We start from the raw sequence: 19,583 nt of genomic DNA, 5'->3' as shown, positions 1-19,583 counted from the left end.
GAGCAACAATCTATCCTTTCCATTATGTTATATCATCCTAAAATTTCAAATTCTGGGCAATTCTGAATGTAATTCACCCAATTTGCGAGGCACTATTGCATGGTTTAAATGGCAGCAATCCTTGTCTTTTGGATAAATATTAGTTTTCATTTTAATTTAACTTCCAGTGATAATTCAGCAACTAAATTTCTGCTCCTTTGTTAATGCCACTCAAAATTTAGTCAGGTTGCACACTTTCAGAACCCTTTTTACTGTTTGGCATAGACTTGCTTCAGTAATGTGAATTAATTTTTTTGGTTATGAGAAATGGCACACAACATGGTGAACAATGGTTTGTTGAAAACTACATCAGCCTGATTTGAATTTGCGGACTGCCACCGATGAAACGACACCAAATTTTATATATTTTACTGTCATAGTGAGTCTTTTTAGCTTGTAGAATGCTGTGCCTTGCTGATTAATTGGAGGATTACGCGATGCAAATCTACAGTGATCGGAAACCATAGTGTGTCGCCCATTGCGCAGTGTACTTCTTGTGTTCCTTAGGTTGTGCACCATCAACTCTCTAACACCCAGGAGCCTCTAAGACATATATAGAACCTCAATAAGTACTATCCTTTTACTGTACCTAAATGTTGGTATATTAGACCTAGCCACGCTTAATTAAATTCCTCTATGGCATCATCAATTCCACTCCTCATTACATATTTGTCACACTTAATTTTTGTTCTGTCACAATGACCGTTTTGACATTATCATTGTTGCCGTGGTTCTGTAAGTGCTGGAACAAATTTGTTATCACTAAGACGCTAGATCAGGGTCACATGCAGCATGATCAAGTTGTTCCAATCATAGGATGTTGTGCGATGTGGTGCCCATCTTGTTAAATGTGGACAGACATCGCACTAAGGCAAAGAGTCCATTAACATAGCCTTTTGTTTTGGATTGCTCTGTGCATTTTAGTTAAGACCTCACAAATGTCTTAACATTGATTGTGTCACTTGAGAACACTGTAAAATGTCAAAGAGGCAGAACACCCGGGTGGTATATACCTTTCAGGAGCTGAAATTCCAGTCCTCATGACAGGTTGGTCCCTCACACCCTGTGGCATGCCTCCCTTTCCTGTCCCTCTCTCGAACCTTCTACATCCACTCTCTTTCGTTCCTCTCCAGAGAAGGAAGTAATAGTTCCAAAAGCTAGCATTACTGTTTTCAGCATGTATTGTCAGTACTGGAATTTTCAGAGTTGATTGTGTAATTGTAGGACATAACATGTACAGACAACACCCCTGAAAATCCAGAAACATGGTGCACAAATTTTTTTTTTAACTGAAAATCTTCGCTTGAACTTCAAACAGTTTGGTGATGTTGAATGTCTCGATTCCACAGATTGTTGTGTACATTCAAGTGTAGCATAAGCCATGAACGTTTTTTCTCCAGTGACAGTTTGACTTGAAAACTCGTCACCTTCATTACTGTGGCACTCAAAGGAATTTGAAGTATTGAATACTCGTCTGTTTTATCCATGTCAGTTTGGGAATTTTCAGTACCTGACATGAACACAGTTTCTGATAGTGTAAGCATTGTGTAAGAATATTGCGAAGAACACTTCTTGGAATTCAAGTAATCAGAGTAAATGACTTGGAGATAGTAAAGAGTCTGTTTTATTGACCTTTTGCGTCAACTTTTTGCACCGAGTCTTCAGAAATGACAGATGACCCACTCTGCATATCATCAGAAACATATCATCACACCCATCTTTAATCACTCTAAATATTTTCTTTCCTTTTCATCACTCATTGTTCCCATCAACTTCACTATTCCTGTAGCAAATAATACACCACTTTCATGTGTTTTGCACACAGAAAACAAATCGGTCTGTATATATTATGTTAGGAGGGATTTTCAGTTAACTTGGGTACTTTAAATATGTACAAAAAACACAAACACAGCAAGATAATTCTGTGACAGCATTTGTGGGTAACCAACAGATGCAGGTACTATGTGTGCTAGCACAGATTGCCTACCCCAGTCTTGCTGTGGTTGTATCTAGAAGTGATAGTTACAAATCATACCATTTACCTGGTTTGTGGAATAAAATAGGTTTGTCTCAAGTAATATTACTGGAGTTGCATTTTCACACAAATATTGTTGTATTATTTGTTAGAGGTCTTTTATTGTAAATAGTGAACATAAAAGTTGTCTCAGGTTTTATGTGTTTTTTTCCTCGGAATCTATCTTGTAACATTAATTCCTGCATTTTGAATGTGTGCTTGAGGACTAACATATTATAAATGTTTATTGCAGGTTAAACTTTTCTACAGCATTTTCAAGTAATGCAGTCTCAATGTGTAAATCTGTGGGTCTCCAGCAAATAACAAGGCTCGAAGCCTCTACGAGGTATCTGCTGTCTTGGAGACACGAAGACGTTGTGATGACTGACGATCTTGAAAATAAGGTTTGTCCGTTAGCAGACAATTATACACGTATGCTAACTGTATATCTTCTGTAAAAGTCTTGGTAGGCTAGAAATGGCTGAAGAGTACTGGATTCCTTAGAAATAAATACAAAAAAAGTATTCTTACTGCGACAATAAAAGTATATCAGAAAACATCGTAGAACATTTGTCACTGCATTAGTCTTTTTTTCTTGCCATTCTGTCTTATACCAAGTGTTGGTTATGTTTAGATTTGGGAGAAGTTTGCTTTAAACTGCCAATCCCAATTTAGGATGTTTCTCAGAATCACTTTGAGCAAATATCACAATGTTTTCTGTGGCAGAGCCATGACCTTGAGCTCTGACCAGCCTTCCTTGCTTCTCACTAGTCTGAATGTGTTGTTGGAGGGCCTGTCTTTTGCTTTGTTGTTTGTACTGACTAAAAAAAAAATCTTCACTCCAGCCATGTACCCAGCATTAATCACACTCACTGAGTTAACTCTTTCCTTTCATTTACTCCAAATTAGACAGAATATTTCACTTGGCCATTTATTCTCTGGATATTTTTTTATGCAGGGCCTGATGTTCAGAGAACTGCCTTTGAAAACTGAAAATTTGTTCGAGACCAGAATTCGAACGCAGTTCTGCTGCTTGTTTCAACACCTCAACCATCAGGCTGTTTGAGCATGACTCCACGCCTGACTCAAACTTTCACTGCCACCAATGCTTCCACCAATGTTTTCTGAACACTAGTGCCAGAGGTTAGGTGGGAATGAAATCAAGGCACCTTGCTAGCAAAAAGCAGGAAATCTGGGTCTGAATCTCATTTGGCACAAATTTTCATTTGTCACTGCTATTCATTAGAGTGTGGGTTCAGCATTCCTGAGTAGTGTTTGTTGACACCATTTGAAGCATGTGTGTGAGTAATACTATGTGACACACTTTACAGAATGTTTACAGAAACAGGAAAAATATGTTTGGTTCATAAAGATGTCTTGGCAACTGTATTCTTGGGATAAAATGGTAAAACTGGAATTAATATGGGTCTCAAAGATGTATTTTCATCAAGAGTTTTGTTCCTTGTGGTGAAATATCACTGAACAGTATGAAACACATAATTTTATACCATGTCACATGTTTTCTTTCCTGAAAATTGTAGTGCCCATTGCCGGTAGGTTCTTCAATGCCACCCTAAATAACCAGCATGTAAGAAGTGCAACACATTAGTTACTACAAGAGAATTTATGGTTACTGTCTTAAGACAAAGGTACAATAATAGTATACATAAAAGTTTAGTTATGTGCCATGAATAAAGAATGAAGACACTTTCACCATTTTTAGGTCACATTCAGAGTTTCATAAAATTGCTTTTGTATTGGATCCAGGAATGTGACCTCATCTCTCTCATAATCCTGAGTCTTCCACTGTAAAGTAGATTCAGAGTTAAAAGCCATGGGAAATTAATCTTGCCCTTACTGTTGAGACAGTGGTATGTCTTTCCCGCAGTCAAAGTAAATTGTGATTACATTGTGGATTGTCACTACATAGTTTTAGCCTCAGCATTTCGGTAATTTTCAAAGCATTTGGCTTTTTCAAAGCTCATTCAGTGCAGACAATGACCTTGAAATGTTCTTCTTATGTGAGCTTTAAGGTACCCACAAAGACATCTGCAATTATGTACTTTCATTCAGAAGCATACTAACATTTGTTAGGGTGTGGAAAATTCAGGCTAAAACTCTGTGGGAATTTTTATTTTGATCTTCTATCCAAAGACTAATTTGATGCAGCTCTCCATGCCATTCTATCCTGTGCGAGCCTCTTTATCCCTGAATGATTGCAGTAACTTACATCCTTCTGAATCCGCTTATTGCATTCATTTCTTGATCTCCCTATACAATTTTTACCTCCCCTGCCCCTACACGCACACATACATATACACTTATATACACTTTCCTCCAATACTAAATCGTTGATCCCTTGATGTCTCAGAATGTGTCCTGTTAACTGATCCCTCCTCCTATTCAGGTTGTGCCACAAATTTCTGTTCTCATCAATTCTATTCAGTAATTCATTAGTTACATGGCCAACCCACGTCATCTTCAGCATGCTTTTATAGTACCACATTTCAAAAGCTTCTATTCTCCTCTTGTCTAAACTGTTCATTGTCCATGTTTGACTTCCATACATGGTTATACTCCGTACAAATACTTTCAGAAAAGACTTCCTAATACTTAAATCTATATTCAGTGTTAATAGATTTGTCTTCTTCAGAAATGCTTTCCTTGCCATTGCGTCTACATTTTATATCCTCTCTACTTTGGCCATCATCCATTATTTTGCTACCTAGACAGCAAAACTTATCTACTACTTTAAGTGTCTTATTTCCTTATTTAATCCCTTCAGCATCACCTGATTTAATTCAACTGCATTCCATTATCCTTGTTTTCCTTTTGTTGATATTCATCTTATATCCTCCATTGAAGATACTGTCCATTCCGTTTAACTGCTCTTCCAAGTCCTTTGCTGTCTCTGACAGAATTACAATGTTGCGGCAAACCTCAAAGTTTTTATTTCTTCTCCCTGAACTTTAATTCCTTCTCCAAATTTTTCTATTGTTTTCTCTACTGCTTGTTCAGTGTACAGATTGAATAACATCAGGGATAGGCAACAATCCTGTCGCACACCCTTCTCAACCACTGCTTTTCTTTCATGCCCCTCGACTCTTATAACTGCCATCTACCATCTGGTTTATGTACAAGTTATAAATAGCCTGTGACTCTAGGACTGTATAGTGTATGGATATTGGACCTTCCTTGATTACTACACACATTTCTAGAAATTTTTACACTCATCAGTTTAGCAAAAGGTAATCTTACACGACATTTTATTACTTTATATACTTTACAAAAACAGTCATAATTGGTGCTGCAGTTTTTTTAAAAGATATTCCTATAATCTATAAAAGTAGTGTTTTACCAAGTAATCCTTCACTACTGATTTTGATTTGAAATGTTTTCTGTCCATGATTATTTTTGTGGATTTTGGTAATGCATTATACAGTTTGATGCCAGGATGGAGTATGCCTTTCTGTAATAGTGCTGTATTTGTCTGTTGTAAAAGTACAACATTTGTCTTGTGTGGTAGCTGTGAAAGGCTTATTACTGGTGATGAATGGATTGCTACTGTTTAATTTTTCTTTTATAATAATTATATTTTCTATTATGTAAAGACATGGAAGTGTTAATATTTTATTTTTCTGAAATAGTGCCTTGCATGATGATCTTTAATCTACCCCTTTCATTAGTCTAATAATCTTTCTTTGTAATGTAAATGATCTCAAACCTGTTACTCAGTTTTCCCAAAAAACTATGCTGTACTCAGTATGGAGCGGAGATAAGCAATGTATTGTTCTTAGATTATCATGTGATATACAGTTTCTTAACACTCATATTATGAAACATGTTTTTCTCAGTTTACTGTTTATTTAGTTTACATGTTGGGGTGTTACATATGAATTGGCTTAGTATGTTGTGTCCCACACCATGCACGATCTGTCACCTGAGTGATATGTATGCTAACTTTTATCTTACCAATATCTTGGAGGCACCATTCTTGAAGCTATTTCCTGTAGTGCATCTGCTGTGCAACACCACTGGCCTGTGACATGTGATTTCGTTACCTTTTGTAGTGGATGGGTGCTGAAAGAGAGCTCTGATATATTTAAGCTACTGAAATAATGCAACCAGTTTTATGATAATCCTGTATTATACTCGCTATGCTTCGTTTGTACAATTTCACTTACAACTGCAGATGATACAGATGTGTATCACAATAGGTCATAACATGTATTGCTATACTGACCTGACCTTACAGAATGACTGTAAAGGCACTGTCAAACCTCAATGGCAATGAACGTTTGATCTTGGGTGTAAGGGAATGACCAACGTCTTACCATAACTTTAAGGGGGATTTAATTGCAATAAATTTGAACAGCACAACTACATCACATTTTCTTGGATTGGTGATAATGGAGATGTAAAAATAAAAAATAAATAAAAGAACTGGCTTGCTTTGTTTGCTTTTACTCTATTATGTCATAGTGTATCATATATTTGGTTAACTCAGCAAACCAAGGCAATGTTTCTTGCTTTGTGACATTTTTACCTCTTTGTTTTCACTGTGAGAACACATAATGAAAGCTGATTCACATTATAACAAATGAGAATATGTGTGAACCCAGAACGGTATAGTAGGTACGATTATGGAAGGAAGACTTTGCAAATCAGAATAGTTCATATTGATTGTTTTAATGATCTCCTATGTTACGCACAATTGGATGACCATTAATTGTAGTAAATGTTCATGGAGTAAAAACTATTGGCCAGGTCTAGTGGTAGTTTTAAACAAAAAATACTTATCGTGTTTTTTGAGGATCTCCTTCAATCCGTTGCTTGAAATTCTTGTGTCTAGAACCCAGATTCTCTTGTAGATCAGGAAACTTATTAGGTTGATATGTTTCTCAAATAACTTATACGACAAACTGATTCGTATGTAATTTTCATTTTTAATAGTCCTAGATGCCTTGCTGCCATCAATTACAATGTTCACTCAGCAAAATACAATCCATTTGTATGCAACTCAAATTTACAATTTGTCCAATAACTGAGCACATCAGGAAAACTTTACATCACTCCTTCCTCCCTTCCTGCCAGAAAACACACGTCGCACACATTTAACATCGTTTCAAAGTACGTCAATAAAGATGTAGTCATACCAAGATCAAAACATATAATATTAAATCGAAAATAATTTACAAAAAGTGATTCATTCAGCAGCACGATAGAACAATTGTTGTTGTTGTTGTTGTTGTTGTTGTTGTTGTGGTCTTTAGTCTGGAGACTGGTTTGATGCAGCTCTCCATGCTACTCTATCCTGTGCAGGCTTTTTCATCTCTAAGTACCTACTGCACTCTACATCCTTCTGAATCTGCTTAGTGTATTTATCTTTTGGTCTCCCTCTACGAATTTTACCCCCCATGCTGCCCTCCAATACTAAATTGGTGATCCCGTGATGCCTCAGAACATGTCCAACCAACCGATCCCTTCTTCTTGTCAAGTTGTGCCACAAATTCCTCTTCTCCCCAATTCTATTCAGTGCCTCCTCATTAGTTATGTGATCTAACCATCTAATCTTCCGCATTTTCTGTAGCACCGCATTTCGAAAGCTTCTATTCTCTTCTTGCCTAAACTATTTATCATCCATGTTCCACTTCCATACAGGGTTCCACTCCATACAAAAACTTTCATAAAAGACTTCCTGACATTTAAATCTATATTCGATGTTAACGAATTTCTCTTCTTCAGAACCGCTTTCCTTGCCATTGCCAGTCTACATTTTATATCCTCTCTACTTCGACCATCGTCAGTTATTTTGCTCCCCAAATAGCAAAACTAAACTACTGCTTTAAGCGTCTCATTTCCTAATCTAATTCCCACAGCATCACTTGATTTAATTGACTACATTCCATTATCTTTGTTTTGCTTTTGTTGATGTTCATCTTACATCCTCCTTTCAAGACACTGTCTGTTCAGTTCAACTGCTCTTCCGGGTCCTATGCTTCCAGACAGTGTAGAACAATTATGATAATATATATTCACATAAACAAAAATTTATCTTTTTGTAGTACAGTAATTTTATGAGATTTGTTTTTTTAATCACAGGGGTTAATTGTGTTAGTATGACATATTACTATACAGTCAGAGTTTAAAACATTCCAAATAAGATTGAAAAAATGGCTAAGATTGTAAATTTGAGAATATACATGGTCCAGAAGGTTTTTTGTATGTTACACTGTCCTTTCTTTTTGATTGCTGCCAACATAAGCAGCTTATCAGTACAGGCTCTTTCAAAGTGTTATTGAGTTTACTAAGAAATAAATAATGTAACAAGTGTGTTTAAACATGAACATCTTTATAATCTGCTCCCGCAATTCCTTGAAGTTCTTGTTACATCCATATCTTACTTAAGGAAGTAAGCAAGATCAGAGATGGATGCCTTATTTATACCATAGCTGCTGACTGGTACAAGTTGAGTGGATCCGTAGGTTACCAATACTGACTGAAAAAAAGTACAGTTCCCCTCTCTCACAACCCTTCTAGATGCATAGGCTATGTTATTCTTTCACCACTCGTTGCATTTCCTTGAGCCGAACAGCCTTCTTTCTGTAGAAGCTCAAACAGAAAAAGACTATGTTGACAATAGCGTTGATTATTATAAGAAATCTTTTCAAGATCTGTCAGTCAGGGAATCTGAACTATCGATAGTGCTCCACAAAATTATTATTTATTACAGTGATCACAGACAAAAAGTATGGGAGAAACAGGCGGTTAGTAAGGGAGCTGGCAGGATTTCAAAAAACTGTTATAATACAGGAGGTACTGGGAAATATGGGAGAGTTGTTCGCCCTAGTCACAGCATAAATGGGCCTCCACAGCAGGTGGAGACGTGCACTCACCGTCGTGCCGTGTCATTGTTATGAGCTGACATCATTAACACCAGATCTGCACATATGGCAAACCAGATTGTGCACTGTAGGATGTTCCACACTTAACAAGTACCTAATCATTTCCATGAACGTCCGTAACCGGCCTAACTGTTTAGCAGCAGACCAAATTGATGAAATGCATCACAATTACATATAATAGGGAATACGAGAATTACAGGTAATATGTAGACACATTTAGAAATGCAGTATTTTTATTTAACTATTGGTCCTATATTCTTTGAACAGCTGTTGAGATGAATCATATTTCTGTTCTGTTGGCAGATTTTTAGATTTAACATTTCCCCCACATTTTGTATTGAATTCTGCTGAGGTTAATCCAGAAAATATTTAATCAAGCAACATATTTTCCAAGGAATTGCCTAAATCTACATCAACATCTGCAAGCTATGATGAAGTGCATGGCAGAGGGTATGTCCAACTGTACCAGTTATTAGGGTTTCTTTCTGTTCCATTCACGTACGGAGTGCGGCAAGAACGATTGTTTGAATGCCTCTGTGTGTGTAGTAATTATTCTAATCTTATCCTCACAATCCTTGTGACAGTGATATGTAGGGGATTGTAGTATATTCTTAGGATCATAATTTAAAGCCTATCTTGAGACATTGTTAATAGACTTTCTCGGGATATTTTACGTCCGTGTTAAAGGAGTATTCCAGTTCAGTTCCTTCAGTATCTTTGTGACACTCTCCTACGGATCAGACAAACCTGTGACCATTCATGCTGCATATCTACATCTACATCTACATTTATACTCCCCCAGCCACCCAACGGTGTGTGGCGGAGTGCACCTCCGTTTCCTGTTCCAGTAGCGTATGATTTGCAGGAAGAATGACGGCCGGAAAGCCTCCGTGCGTGCTCATATCTCTCTAATTTTACATTCGTGATCTCCCTGGGAGGTATAAGCAGGATGAAGCAATATATTCGATACCTCATCCAGAAACGCACTCTTTCGAAACCTGGACAGCAAGCTACACCGCGATGCAGAGCGCCTCTCTTGCAGAGTCTGCCACTTGAGTTTGCTAAACATCTTCGTAACGCTATCACGCTTACCAAATAACCCTGTGATGAAACACGCCACTCTTCTTTGGATCTTCTCTATCTCCTCTGTCAACTCGACCTGGTACAGATCCCACACTGATGAGCAATACTCAAGTATATGTCGAACGAGTGTTTTGTAAGCCACCTCCCTTGTTGATGAACTACATTTTCTAAGGACTCTCCCGATGAATCTCAACCTGGCACCCACCTTACCAACAATTAATTTTATATGATCATTCCACTTCAAATAGTGCCGTACGCATACTCCCAGATATTTTACAGAAGTAACTGCTACCAGTGTTTTTTCCGCTATCATATAATCATACAATAACGGATCCTTCTTTCTATGAATTCACAATACATCTCATTTGTCTATGTTATAGGTCAGTTGCAACTCCCTGCACCAAGTGCCTATCCACTGCAGATCTTCCCGCATTTGGCTGCAATTTTCTAATGCTGCAACTTCTCTGTATACTACAGCATCATCCGCGAAAAGTCGCATGGAACTTCCGACACTATCTACTAGGTCATTTATATATATTGTGAAAAGCAATGGTCCCACAACACTCCCCTGTGGCACGCCAGAGGTTACTTTAACGTCTGTAGATGTCTCTCCATTGAGAACAACAAGCTGTGTTCTGTTTGCGAAAAACTCTTCAATCCAGCCACACAGTTGGTCTGATACTCCGTAGGCTCTTACTTTGTTTATCAGGCGACAGTGCGGAACTGTATCGAATGCCTTCCGGAAGTCAAAGAAAATAGCATCTACCTGGGAGCCGGTATCTAATATTTTCTGCGTCTCATGAACAAATAAAGCGAGTTGGGTCTCACACGATCGCTGTTTCCGGAATGCATGTTGATTCCTACAGAGTAGATTCTGGGTTTCCAGAAATGACATGATACGCGAGCAAAAAACATGTTCTAAAATTCTACTACAGAGCAATGTCAGTGATCTAGGTCTATAGTTTTGCGCATCTTCTCGACGACCCTTCTTGAAGACTGGGACTACCTGTGCTCTTTTCCAATCATTTGGAACCTTCCGTTCCTCTAGAGACTTGCGGTACACAGCTGTTAGAAGGGGGGCAAGTTCTTCTGCGTACTCTGTGTAGAATCGAATTGGTATCCCATCAGGTCCAGTGGACTTTCCTCTGTTGAGTGATTTCAGTTGCTTTTCTATTCCTTGGACACTTATTTCGATGTCATCCATTAATTTTGATGTCATCCATTTTTTTGTTTGTGCGAGGATTTAGAGAAGGAACTGCAGTGCAGTCTTCCTCTGTGAAACAGCTTTGGAAAAAGGTGTTTGGTATTTCAGCTTTATGCGTGTCATCCTCTGTTTCAATGCCATCATCAACCCAGAGTGTCTGGATATGCTGTTTCGAGCCACTTACTGATTTAACGCAAGCCCAGAATTTCCTAGGATTTTCTGTCAAGTCGGTACATAGAATTTTACTTTCGAATTCACTGAACGCTTCACGCATAGCCCTCCTTACGCCAACTTTGACATCGTTTAGCTTATGTTTGTCTGAGAGGTTTTGGCTGCATTTAAACTTGCAATGAAGCTCTCTTTGCTTTCGCAGTAGTTTTCTAACTTTGTTGTTGAACCACGGTGGGTTTTTCCCGTCCCTCACAGTTTTACTCAGCACGTACCTGTCTAAAATGCATTTTACGATTGCCTTGAACTTTTTCCATAAACACTCAACATTGTCAGTGTCGGAACAGAAATTTTCGTTTTGATCTGTTAAGTAGTCTGAAATCTGCCTTCTATTACTCTTGCTAAACAGATAAACCTTCCTCCCTTTTTTTATATTCCTATTTACTTCCGTATTCAGGGATTCTGCAACAGACTTGTGATCACTGATTCCCTGTTCTGCACTTACAGAGTCGAAAAGTTCGGGTCTGTTTGTTATCAGTAGTTCCAAGATGTTATCTCCACGAGTCGGTTCTCTGTTTAATTGCTTGAGGTAATTTTTGGATAGTGCATTCAGTATAAGTCACTCTATGCTCTGTCCCTACCACCCGTCCTAAACATCTGAGTGTCCCAGTCTATATCTGGTAAATTGAAATCTCCACCTAAGACTATAACATGCTGAGAAAATTTATGTGAAATGTATTCCATGACTTTGCCCCACACCCTTTGAGGCTGTTGCCCTTTCTGTACTTGCCTGAGGCCATCTAACGTAAAAAACCGCCCAGTCCATGCCGCACAACCCCTGCTCCCCGTGTAGCCGCATATCTCTGTGTACGTTCAGTATCCCCTGTTAGTCCTATTTGGTACACGTCCCACACAATGAGCAATAATCAAGAACAGGTCTCACGAGTGATTTGTAAGCAATCTCCTTTATAGACTGATTGCACTTCCCAGTATTCTACCAATAAACCACCTGCTTTACCCACAACTGAGCCTATGTGATCATTCCATTTCACATCCCTACAAAGTGTTGCACCCAGGTATTTGTATGAGTTGGCCGATTCCAAATGTGACTTATTGATAGTGTTGTCATAGGATGCTATGTACTTTCGTTTTGTAAAGTGCACAATTTTACATTTCTGAAAGTTTAAAGCAAGTCCCTAATTATTGCACCATGTTGAAATCTTATCAAGATCTGACTGAATATTTATGCAGCTTCTTTCAGATAGTACTTTAGTACAGAGAACTACATCATCTGCAAAATGCCTGGTTTTTACTATTGATATTGTCTGCAAGGTCGTTGATATACAATATGAACAGCAAGGGTCCCAATGCACGCCCCTGGGGCACACCCGAAGCTACTTCTATGTCTGACGATGATTCTCCATCCAAGATAACATGCTGTGTCCTCCCTACCAGAAAATCCTTAATCCAGTCACAATTCACTTGATAGTCCATGTGATCGCACTTACGACAATGAGCATAGCTGTGGTACTGAGTTAAATGCTTTTCGGAAATCAAGAAATACTGGATCTATCTGACTACCTTGCTCCAAAGCTTTCAGTATGTCATATGAGGTAAGTGTGAGTTAGGTTTCACATGGTCGATGTTTTCGGGATCCATGCTGGTTAGCATTAAGGAGGTCTTTCTGTTGAAGATACCTCATTATGTTTGAGCTAAGAATATGTTCTGAGATTCTACAACAAATCAGTGTCAGGGTTATTGGACGGTAGTTTTGTGGATCACTTGTCTTACTCTTCTTGAAGACAGGTGTGACCTGTGTTTTTTTCCAAGAATTGGAAACTGGGAACATTTTTTTGTTTCAGGGATCTACAATAGATTATAGTTAGAAGAAGGACTATCTCAGTCACAGATTCATTACAGAATCTGACAGGGATTTCATCGTGCCCTGGAGCGTTGTTCAGCTGTTTCTCAACACCACTGACACTAACACGTATTTCTCTTTTCAGTGCTTTGAGGATTAAAGTGGGGCAGTTCTCCTAGGTTTTCCTTTGTAAAGGAACATTTGAAAATGGAGTTAAGCATTTCAACTTTTGCTTTGGTACTTTCAGTTCCTGTCTCCTTTCCATGCGGAAGGACACTAACTTTGGTTCCACTAACAGCCTTTACGTATTACTAGAATTTCTTTGGATTTTGTGAAATGTCATTTGCCCATATTCTGCTTTGGTAGTCATGTAAGGCATTATGCATTGCTTTCTTGACAACCAACTGTCTTTCATTGAGCATCTCTCTACCTATAGCCAAGCCCTTGCTTTACTTCAATTATGCAGTAATGTCTATTTCTTTAGAAGTTTCTTTATATTGACTGTATAGCATGGAGGTTCCCTCCTATTATGAACTGTTCTGTTGGGTACATATCCACGCAGTGCACGATGAACTATTCTTTTAAACTTGCACCAGACTTTCTCTACATGCTCCTGGCCTCTGCAGGAAGTTTCAAGTCCCTCACTGAGATATGATGCTACTGGTTTTTTAAAATCTAGTTTACTGAACATATATATCTTTCTGCTTGTTTTAGTTGTCCTTTAAACCTTGGCAATCATTGCTGCCACAAGCGCGATATGATCACTGATACCTGTTTTTATGTGGATATCCTGAAAGAGGTCAGGTCTGCCATTGGATCCAATGTATTTCCATCATTAGTGGAGTTCCTAAATATCTGTTCTTGGTAGTTTTCAGAGAAGGCATTTAATAATGTTTCACAGGATCTCTTATCACACCTGCCACTAACAGAACTGTAATTTCGCCAATTAATTGTTGGATGCTTGAAGACTCCACTGATGATTGAAGTATGATTGGGGAACTGAAGTATAAGTGAACTGAAGTTTCCTCTAAAGTTTCCAGTAATGTCAGGAGATGAATATTGTGTGCAATAGAAGGATCCAATTACCATTTTTTGCCCACTCCTGATACTGAGTCTTGTTCAAACAATCTCACATCCAGCTTCAATTTCTGTATCGGTGGATTTGAGTTTTTTGTCTACTGCGACAAATACACCACCTCCATTTCCCATTTGCCTGTCCTTTTAATATACTCTTAAATTTTCCCCAGATTCTCACTGCTATCAATTTCAAGTTTCAATTAGCTTTCGGTGGCTAGTATTATGTGAGCTTCACTGCTTTTCATGAGTGCTTCAAACTCTGGCACTCTGTTGCAAATGCTTTGGCAGTTTACGTTTAGGATTTTAATACTGTCACCAATCGGAGGCTTTGGTTCAAATGGCTCTGAGCACTATGGGACTTACTGCTACGGTCATCAGTCCCCTAGAACTTAGAACTACTTAAACCTAACTAACCTAAGGACAGCACACAACACCCAGCCATCATGAGGCAGAGAAAATCCCTGACCCCGCTGGGAATCGAACCCGGGAACCCGGGCGTGGGAAGCGAGAACGCTACCGCACGACCACGAGATGCGGGCAATCGGAGGCTTTTCTTTCGCTCTTTTGCATTGATACTTCTCGGTTTCCTACAGCTATTGCTATTTTGATTGCATGGAGAGTCTCTTGATCCAAAAATCCTCATGTGCACCCACACACAGTCAGCTACCGCAGTAGCAGCGTCTGATGAGTAGTGCACACCTGGTCCATTTAGGAATCTACAGTTCTCAACCCTAAGGTGCAAGTCTAGGAAGTCACAGTCTAGCTTGTCACAGAACTGTCGAAGTCTCTGGTGACTGAATTCCTTCCACTCGACTCAGAACCAAAGGGCCAAGATCAGTTTTGGGGACAATGCTACAAATTGTGAGCTTCATTGAAACTCCATGCGCTAGGCTGGTCTACTCAACCTTCTCAGACAGTCACTAGAATGGTCCAACTTTGACCTCGGAGCCCAGGCAGCAGGCATGCGCTACAATCTGCAATTGGTTGCACACTGTTCCCTCAGTGGCTACCAGGAGTGGCCTTTTCAACATGTTGAATGAGGCCCCCAGGCATACACACTGAGTGCACCTGGTGTCTTTCCTGTCCATTGCTACCATTTCCCTAAGGAGTACCATCATTTGCCATATGTTTGAACTGCCAATGATTAATAGAACCCTATCCTTTCATGTTTGCCTCCTCTTGACACTCATAGTGGTAACTTATGAAAATATAACTTGTAAGCATCCAAAAATTCTCAAAAATACCTATTCCTTAATTAATTGTTCAATGACATTAGAGCACAGTTGCTTTGAATGAGGATATACCTTCTGGTTTCAACAATTTTGAAGGAGCACAAAAAAGTTTAATCCTATAATTGTCGTTAACATAAGAGTTTATCACAGTACTCACGAACATTCAAAATTTCACAATATATCACAATACAAATAGGTATTGATACAGTCAGTGAAAGATTATGTATAAGTGACCCGAACAGTAAAATAATCAAATCTAGAACTCAAATTGACATATGAATCTTGTACACGCAGTCTCACACGAATGAAAGTTCTGAGGTCGGCGTTTATATTTAAATAAACAAGGATATTGCGCAGATTTTTTGCTTAGCTGTTTTTGTGTACACTTCTAGTTTGGCATGCTGAAGAAGAACACTGCAGCGTGAGTTTATCTCGGTCAGAATCACTAAAATGTGCAGCACTAACTAAGCATGTCTTCTGCTTATTGCAACTAACAATCACATCACAAAAATGAGTACATGAGATCATATAAATCCTAAATTTTTAATATTTCATGTAATAAAATGTGTTTACAAAGAATATTTGCATTATGGTAATCAACCAAATGTAAATTCTATTTAAAAAAATAAGATTCACAAAAATACAACTTGTAAAAAAAATTTGGAGATTTTTGGGTGATTGTTTATTTGTAGATTAAATGAAAGAGTGTGTGTGTGTGTGTGTGTGTGTGTGTGTGTGTGTGTGTGTGTGTGTGTGAGTGAACAAATTAAAAATTCTGTTGTTCAAGTCCCCAACTTATTGTGCTTCCTCATGCAATATGATGGCATTCATAAAGAGAATCTTTGAACATGGATTATTTTTAGGCTTGTTTCATTATGATAAATGTTATTATTTCAGTTGGTTGCTGTACTACATGACCGAATGACTCAATGTCGTTATGTGAAACCGATCAAGAGTTTTGACTTGGGCATTAGACCTGAACCGTGGTTTGAAGTGGACGTCATGACTAAGGGGCGGAAGGCACTCGAAGATGTTAATACGAGCTTGGGTAAATATTTTCAGTGTAGAGAAAATAATAGTAGTTATTGGTTTTATTCAGAATACAGTGCATCTTTATTTCTGTTGCCACAGGTTTAGCCTTTGATAACTGGGACCTGGACTTTTATACAGATCTATTTAAAAATAAGTTGAAGAGGAATCCCTCAACTGTGGAGTGCTTTGATTTGGCTCAATCAAATAGTGAACACAGCAGGCATTGGTTTTTCAAGGTATTTATTTCGCATATGACTGTGTGAATGTGATCTTAAAAAAAATGCTACATTTAGCATTTCATCTGATGTTTCCTTATTAGCTAATTTCACACCCCCTCCCTCCCACTCCTTCTCTCTTTCTAACTTTTTCATGAAATGTTCGTAAACTGATTGAGTGACCGAGCTCCAGAATAACAATTTTCATACTTAAGCATACAATCTTACAGCACTTGCTCATTGAGCTTTCCTATAATGCTCCACATGACACCGTGAACAACACACTGTGAAGCACCGTGTAGTTGACACTGGACCAAGTTGCATGTTGCCACATACCATACTCCAGAAAATCTAGCAACAGAAGTAATATGATACACACAAGAATTTCCCCACATATGTATTGCTTAGCATGACAAGTAGATAAGTTAAATAATTTTCCTATGTATCTAAAATAGTGCACCTCATTCAGCTGTAGGAAAATTTAAATATATATAATGTATCTTGCCTATTGCTAATTTTTGTGCCATTACAGTGTTTTCCATTAAAATTACATCTGCAGCATTGTAAATACAGTCTGTGTCCTTTGCTGAGATAGAACTGACAGTTCTAACTGAACATTAAGTATTCAATATTGCCTGGATTCATAAATGTTTTATTTGAGAAGTGCCAGCAAGACTTGTGCCTTTAGATCTGTTCTCTTTGTCTTCTTTCCTTTCTCTGGTATGACAATGCAGGGAAATTTGCTTTGTAAAATGTAAGACTCTCAGAATGAATCTTTCTCTCTGAAGCGCACCATTTCCAAACTTCTCAGCAGGTTAAATTTGTGCACCTGACTGGGACTCAAAACTCTGAGCCATTTGGTCAATTAGAGCATAGCTCGCAAAAGGCGAGGTTTGACAAGTATCATGAAAGACTTTGATTTTCTATGAGCCCAGCAGCTGATTTATTAGGAATTTTATATCACACTGGTGCAGTTTTTTAATTGGACACATGTGAAATTTACTTTCACAGTAATCCTCTACATTTACGTTTGGAAGTACAGTTTGTAAATTTGTAGACTATGATAACACTGATATAAAAGTTTTCTTGGTATTGTACCACGTAATAAGGTTAAAAAAAAAAAAAATCTACTGCTGCTGGAGAAAACCTAACGTTTCGGCCACAGTTGCAGCGGCCTTCTTCTGGGCCTAATGGTGCGTTCTAGCTATGCAGTGTCCTTTGTACTTTGTTGTTACTGTTCACTGCGCATGTCATTATGTCAGAATTTTAAAAAGGTAGTTAGTTTCATTGGTCACTTAAGGAAGAAGGAGAGGGAACTTGGTTTTAATAGGTTATTGCGGTGGAGGAGGAATGTGACCTCTGTTGTCTTTGGCTCTTGTGTTGTGTACCATGTTTGGTGGTCACCGTCGTTTGAGGAGTTGGCTGCTGTTTACCAACTGCTGGACGACAGCCGCGAGGCGGCAGTTACTCGCCGGTAGTGCTTGTACCTCGTGTTGGCAGAGCGGTCTGTTGGGCTCTGATTGCTGGCAGCCAAGATGGGGCAAGCCTGAGTCCATCCTCCCTGTTCATGTTATTAGGGTGTTTAAGTATTTCGATGGCCTCTCTGATTTTGCGTTTCATCATAATTGGCTACTTGGCCAACACACAGGCTTGCTATGCTGTCTGTTTGCTCGTAGTATTTTCCTTGCCATTTGAAGTACGTTGAATGGCAAGGAAAATACTATGAGCAGACAGACAGCATAGCAATGGGGTCTTCCCTATCTCCGCTGGCAGCCGACATATTCATGGAAGCCTTTGAAGCAACGGCCCTTGGTTCAGCTACTTTACGCCCACGTTGCTGGTTCAGATACGTGGACGACACGTTCGCTATATGGCCTCATGGTGAAACGGAGCTACACAGGTTCCATGAATATCTGAACAATATGTACAGGAAGATACAGTTCATGCTCAAAGTAGAAAAGAATTGTGCAATCCCATTTCTAGTCGTTGAAGTATACAGGAGAATGGAGGGCACACTGGGGCACAGAGTATATCGCAAGCCTACACACACAGACAGGTATCTGCACGCCCAATCCTACCACCACCCAGCACAGAAGAACTCTGTCATCCGTTCTTTGGCAATCCGTGCGCAGCGCCTAAGTGATGCTCAAAACATCACACCTGAACTTAAAAAGCTACGCACAATGTTTCTAGCCAATGGCTACAGTCATAAGTCGATAAACACAGCCTTGTCAACGAACACAAGTAAGAAAGAAAAGCAAGAAATAGACAAACTGTAGCCAACATTGCACTTACCTTATGTGAAAAATGTTACTGACCGAATAGGCAAACACCTCCGCTGCGTTGGGGTGCAGCCTGTCTTCTATAGTGGTCATAGGATCCAGGACGTGCTAGGCTCCACTAAGGACAAGGTGGATGCATTACACACTGCAGGCGTTTACAAGGTGGAATGCGAATGTGGAGAGGCATACATCGGGGAGACTGGTAGGCCAATAGCAACGTGCATTCGGGAACATGAGCACTGTATTCGTCTAGGGCAACACAACAAATCCGCAGTGGCAGAACATCAGCAAGACTGCGGATAAGAAATAAAATTCAGCGAAGCCTGTGTGTTGGTTAAGCAGCCAATTATGATGAAACGCAAAATCAGAGAGGCCATTAAAATACTTAAATACCCTAATAACATGAACAAGGAGGATGGACTCAGGCTTGCCCCATCTTGGCTGCCAGCAATCAGAGCCCAACAGACAGCA

General features: G+C 39.0%; 1 protein-coding gene across 2 annotated transcripts in view; it reads left to right on the top strand.

The window, feature by feature from the left end:
- Positions 1–19,583, top strand: part of LOC126095222 (phosphoribosylformylglycinamidine synthase) — a 202,346-nt gene that overhangs the window by 30,154 nt on the left and 152,609 nt on the right. For both annotated transcript variants that reach the window (XM_049909959.1, XM_049909960.1), the window contains 3 exons: positions 2,307–2,457; positions 16,481–16,631; positions 16,715–16,851. In XM_049909959.1, coding sequence (XP_049765916.1) covers positions 2,307–2,457; positions 16,481–16,631; positions 16,715–16,851 — 439 coding nt within the window. The remainder of the gene's footprint in view (positions 1–2,306; positions 2,458–16,480; positions 16,632–16,714; positions 16,852–19,583) is intronic.

This window comes from Schistocerca cancellata, chromosome 8 (genome assembly GCF_023864275.1).
Source record: "Schistocerca cancellata isolate TAMUIC-IGC-003103 chromosome 8, iqSchCanc2.1, whole genome shotgun sequence".
NCBI classification, from domain to species: domain Eukaryota; kingdom Metazoa; phylum Arthropoda; class Insecta; order Orthoptera; family Acrididae; genus Schistocerca; species Schistocerca cancellata.
Note: the sequence above shows the minus strand (reverse complement) of the source record. Positions and strands in the feature narration are given on the sequence as shown.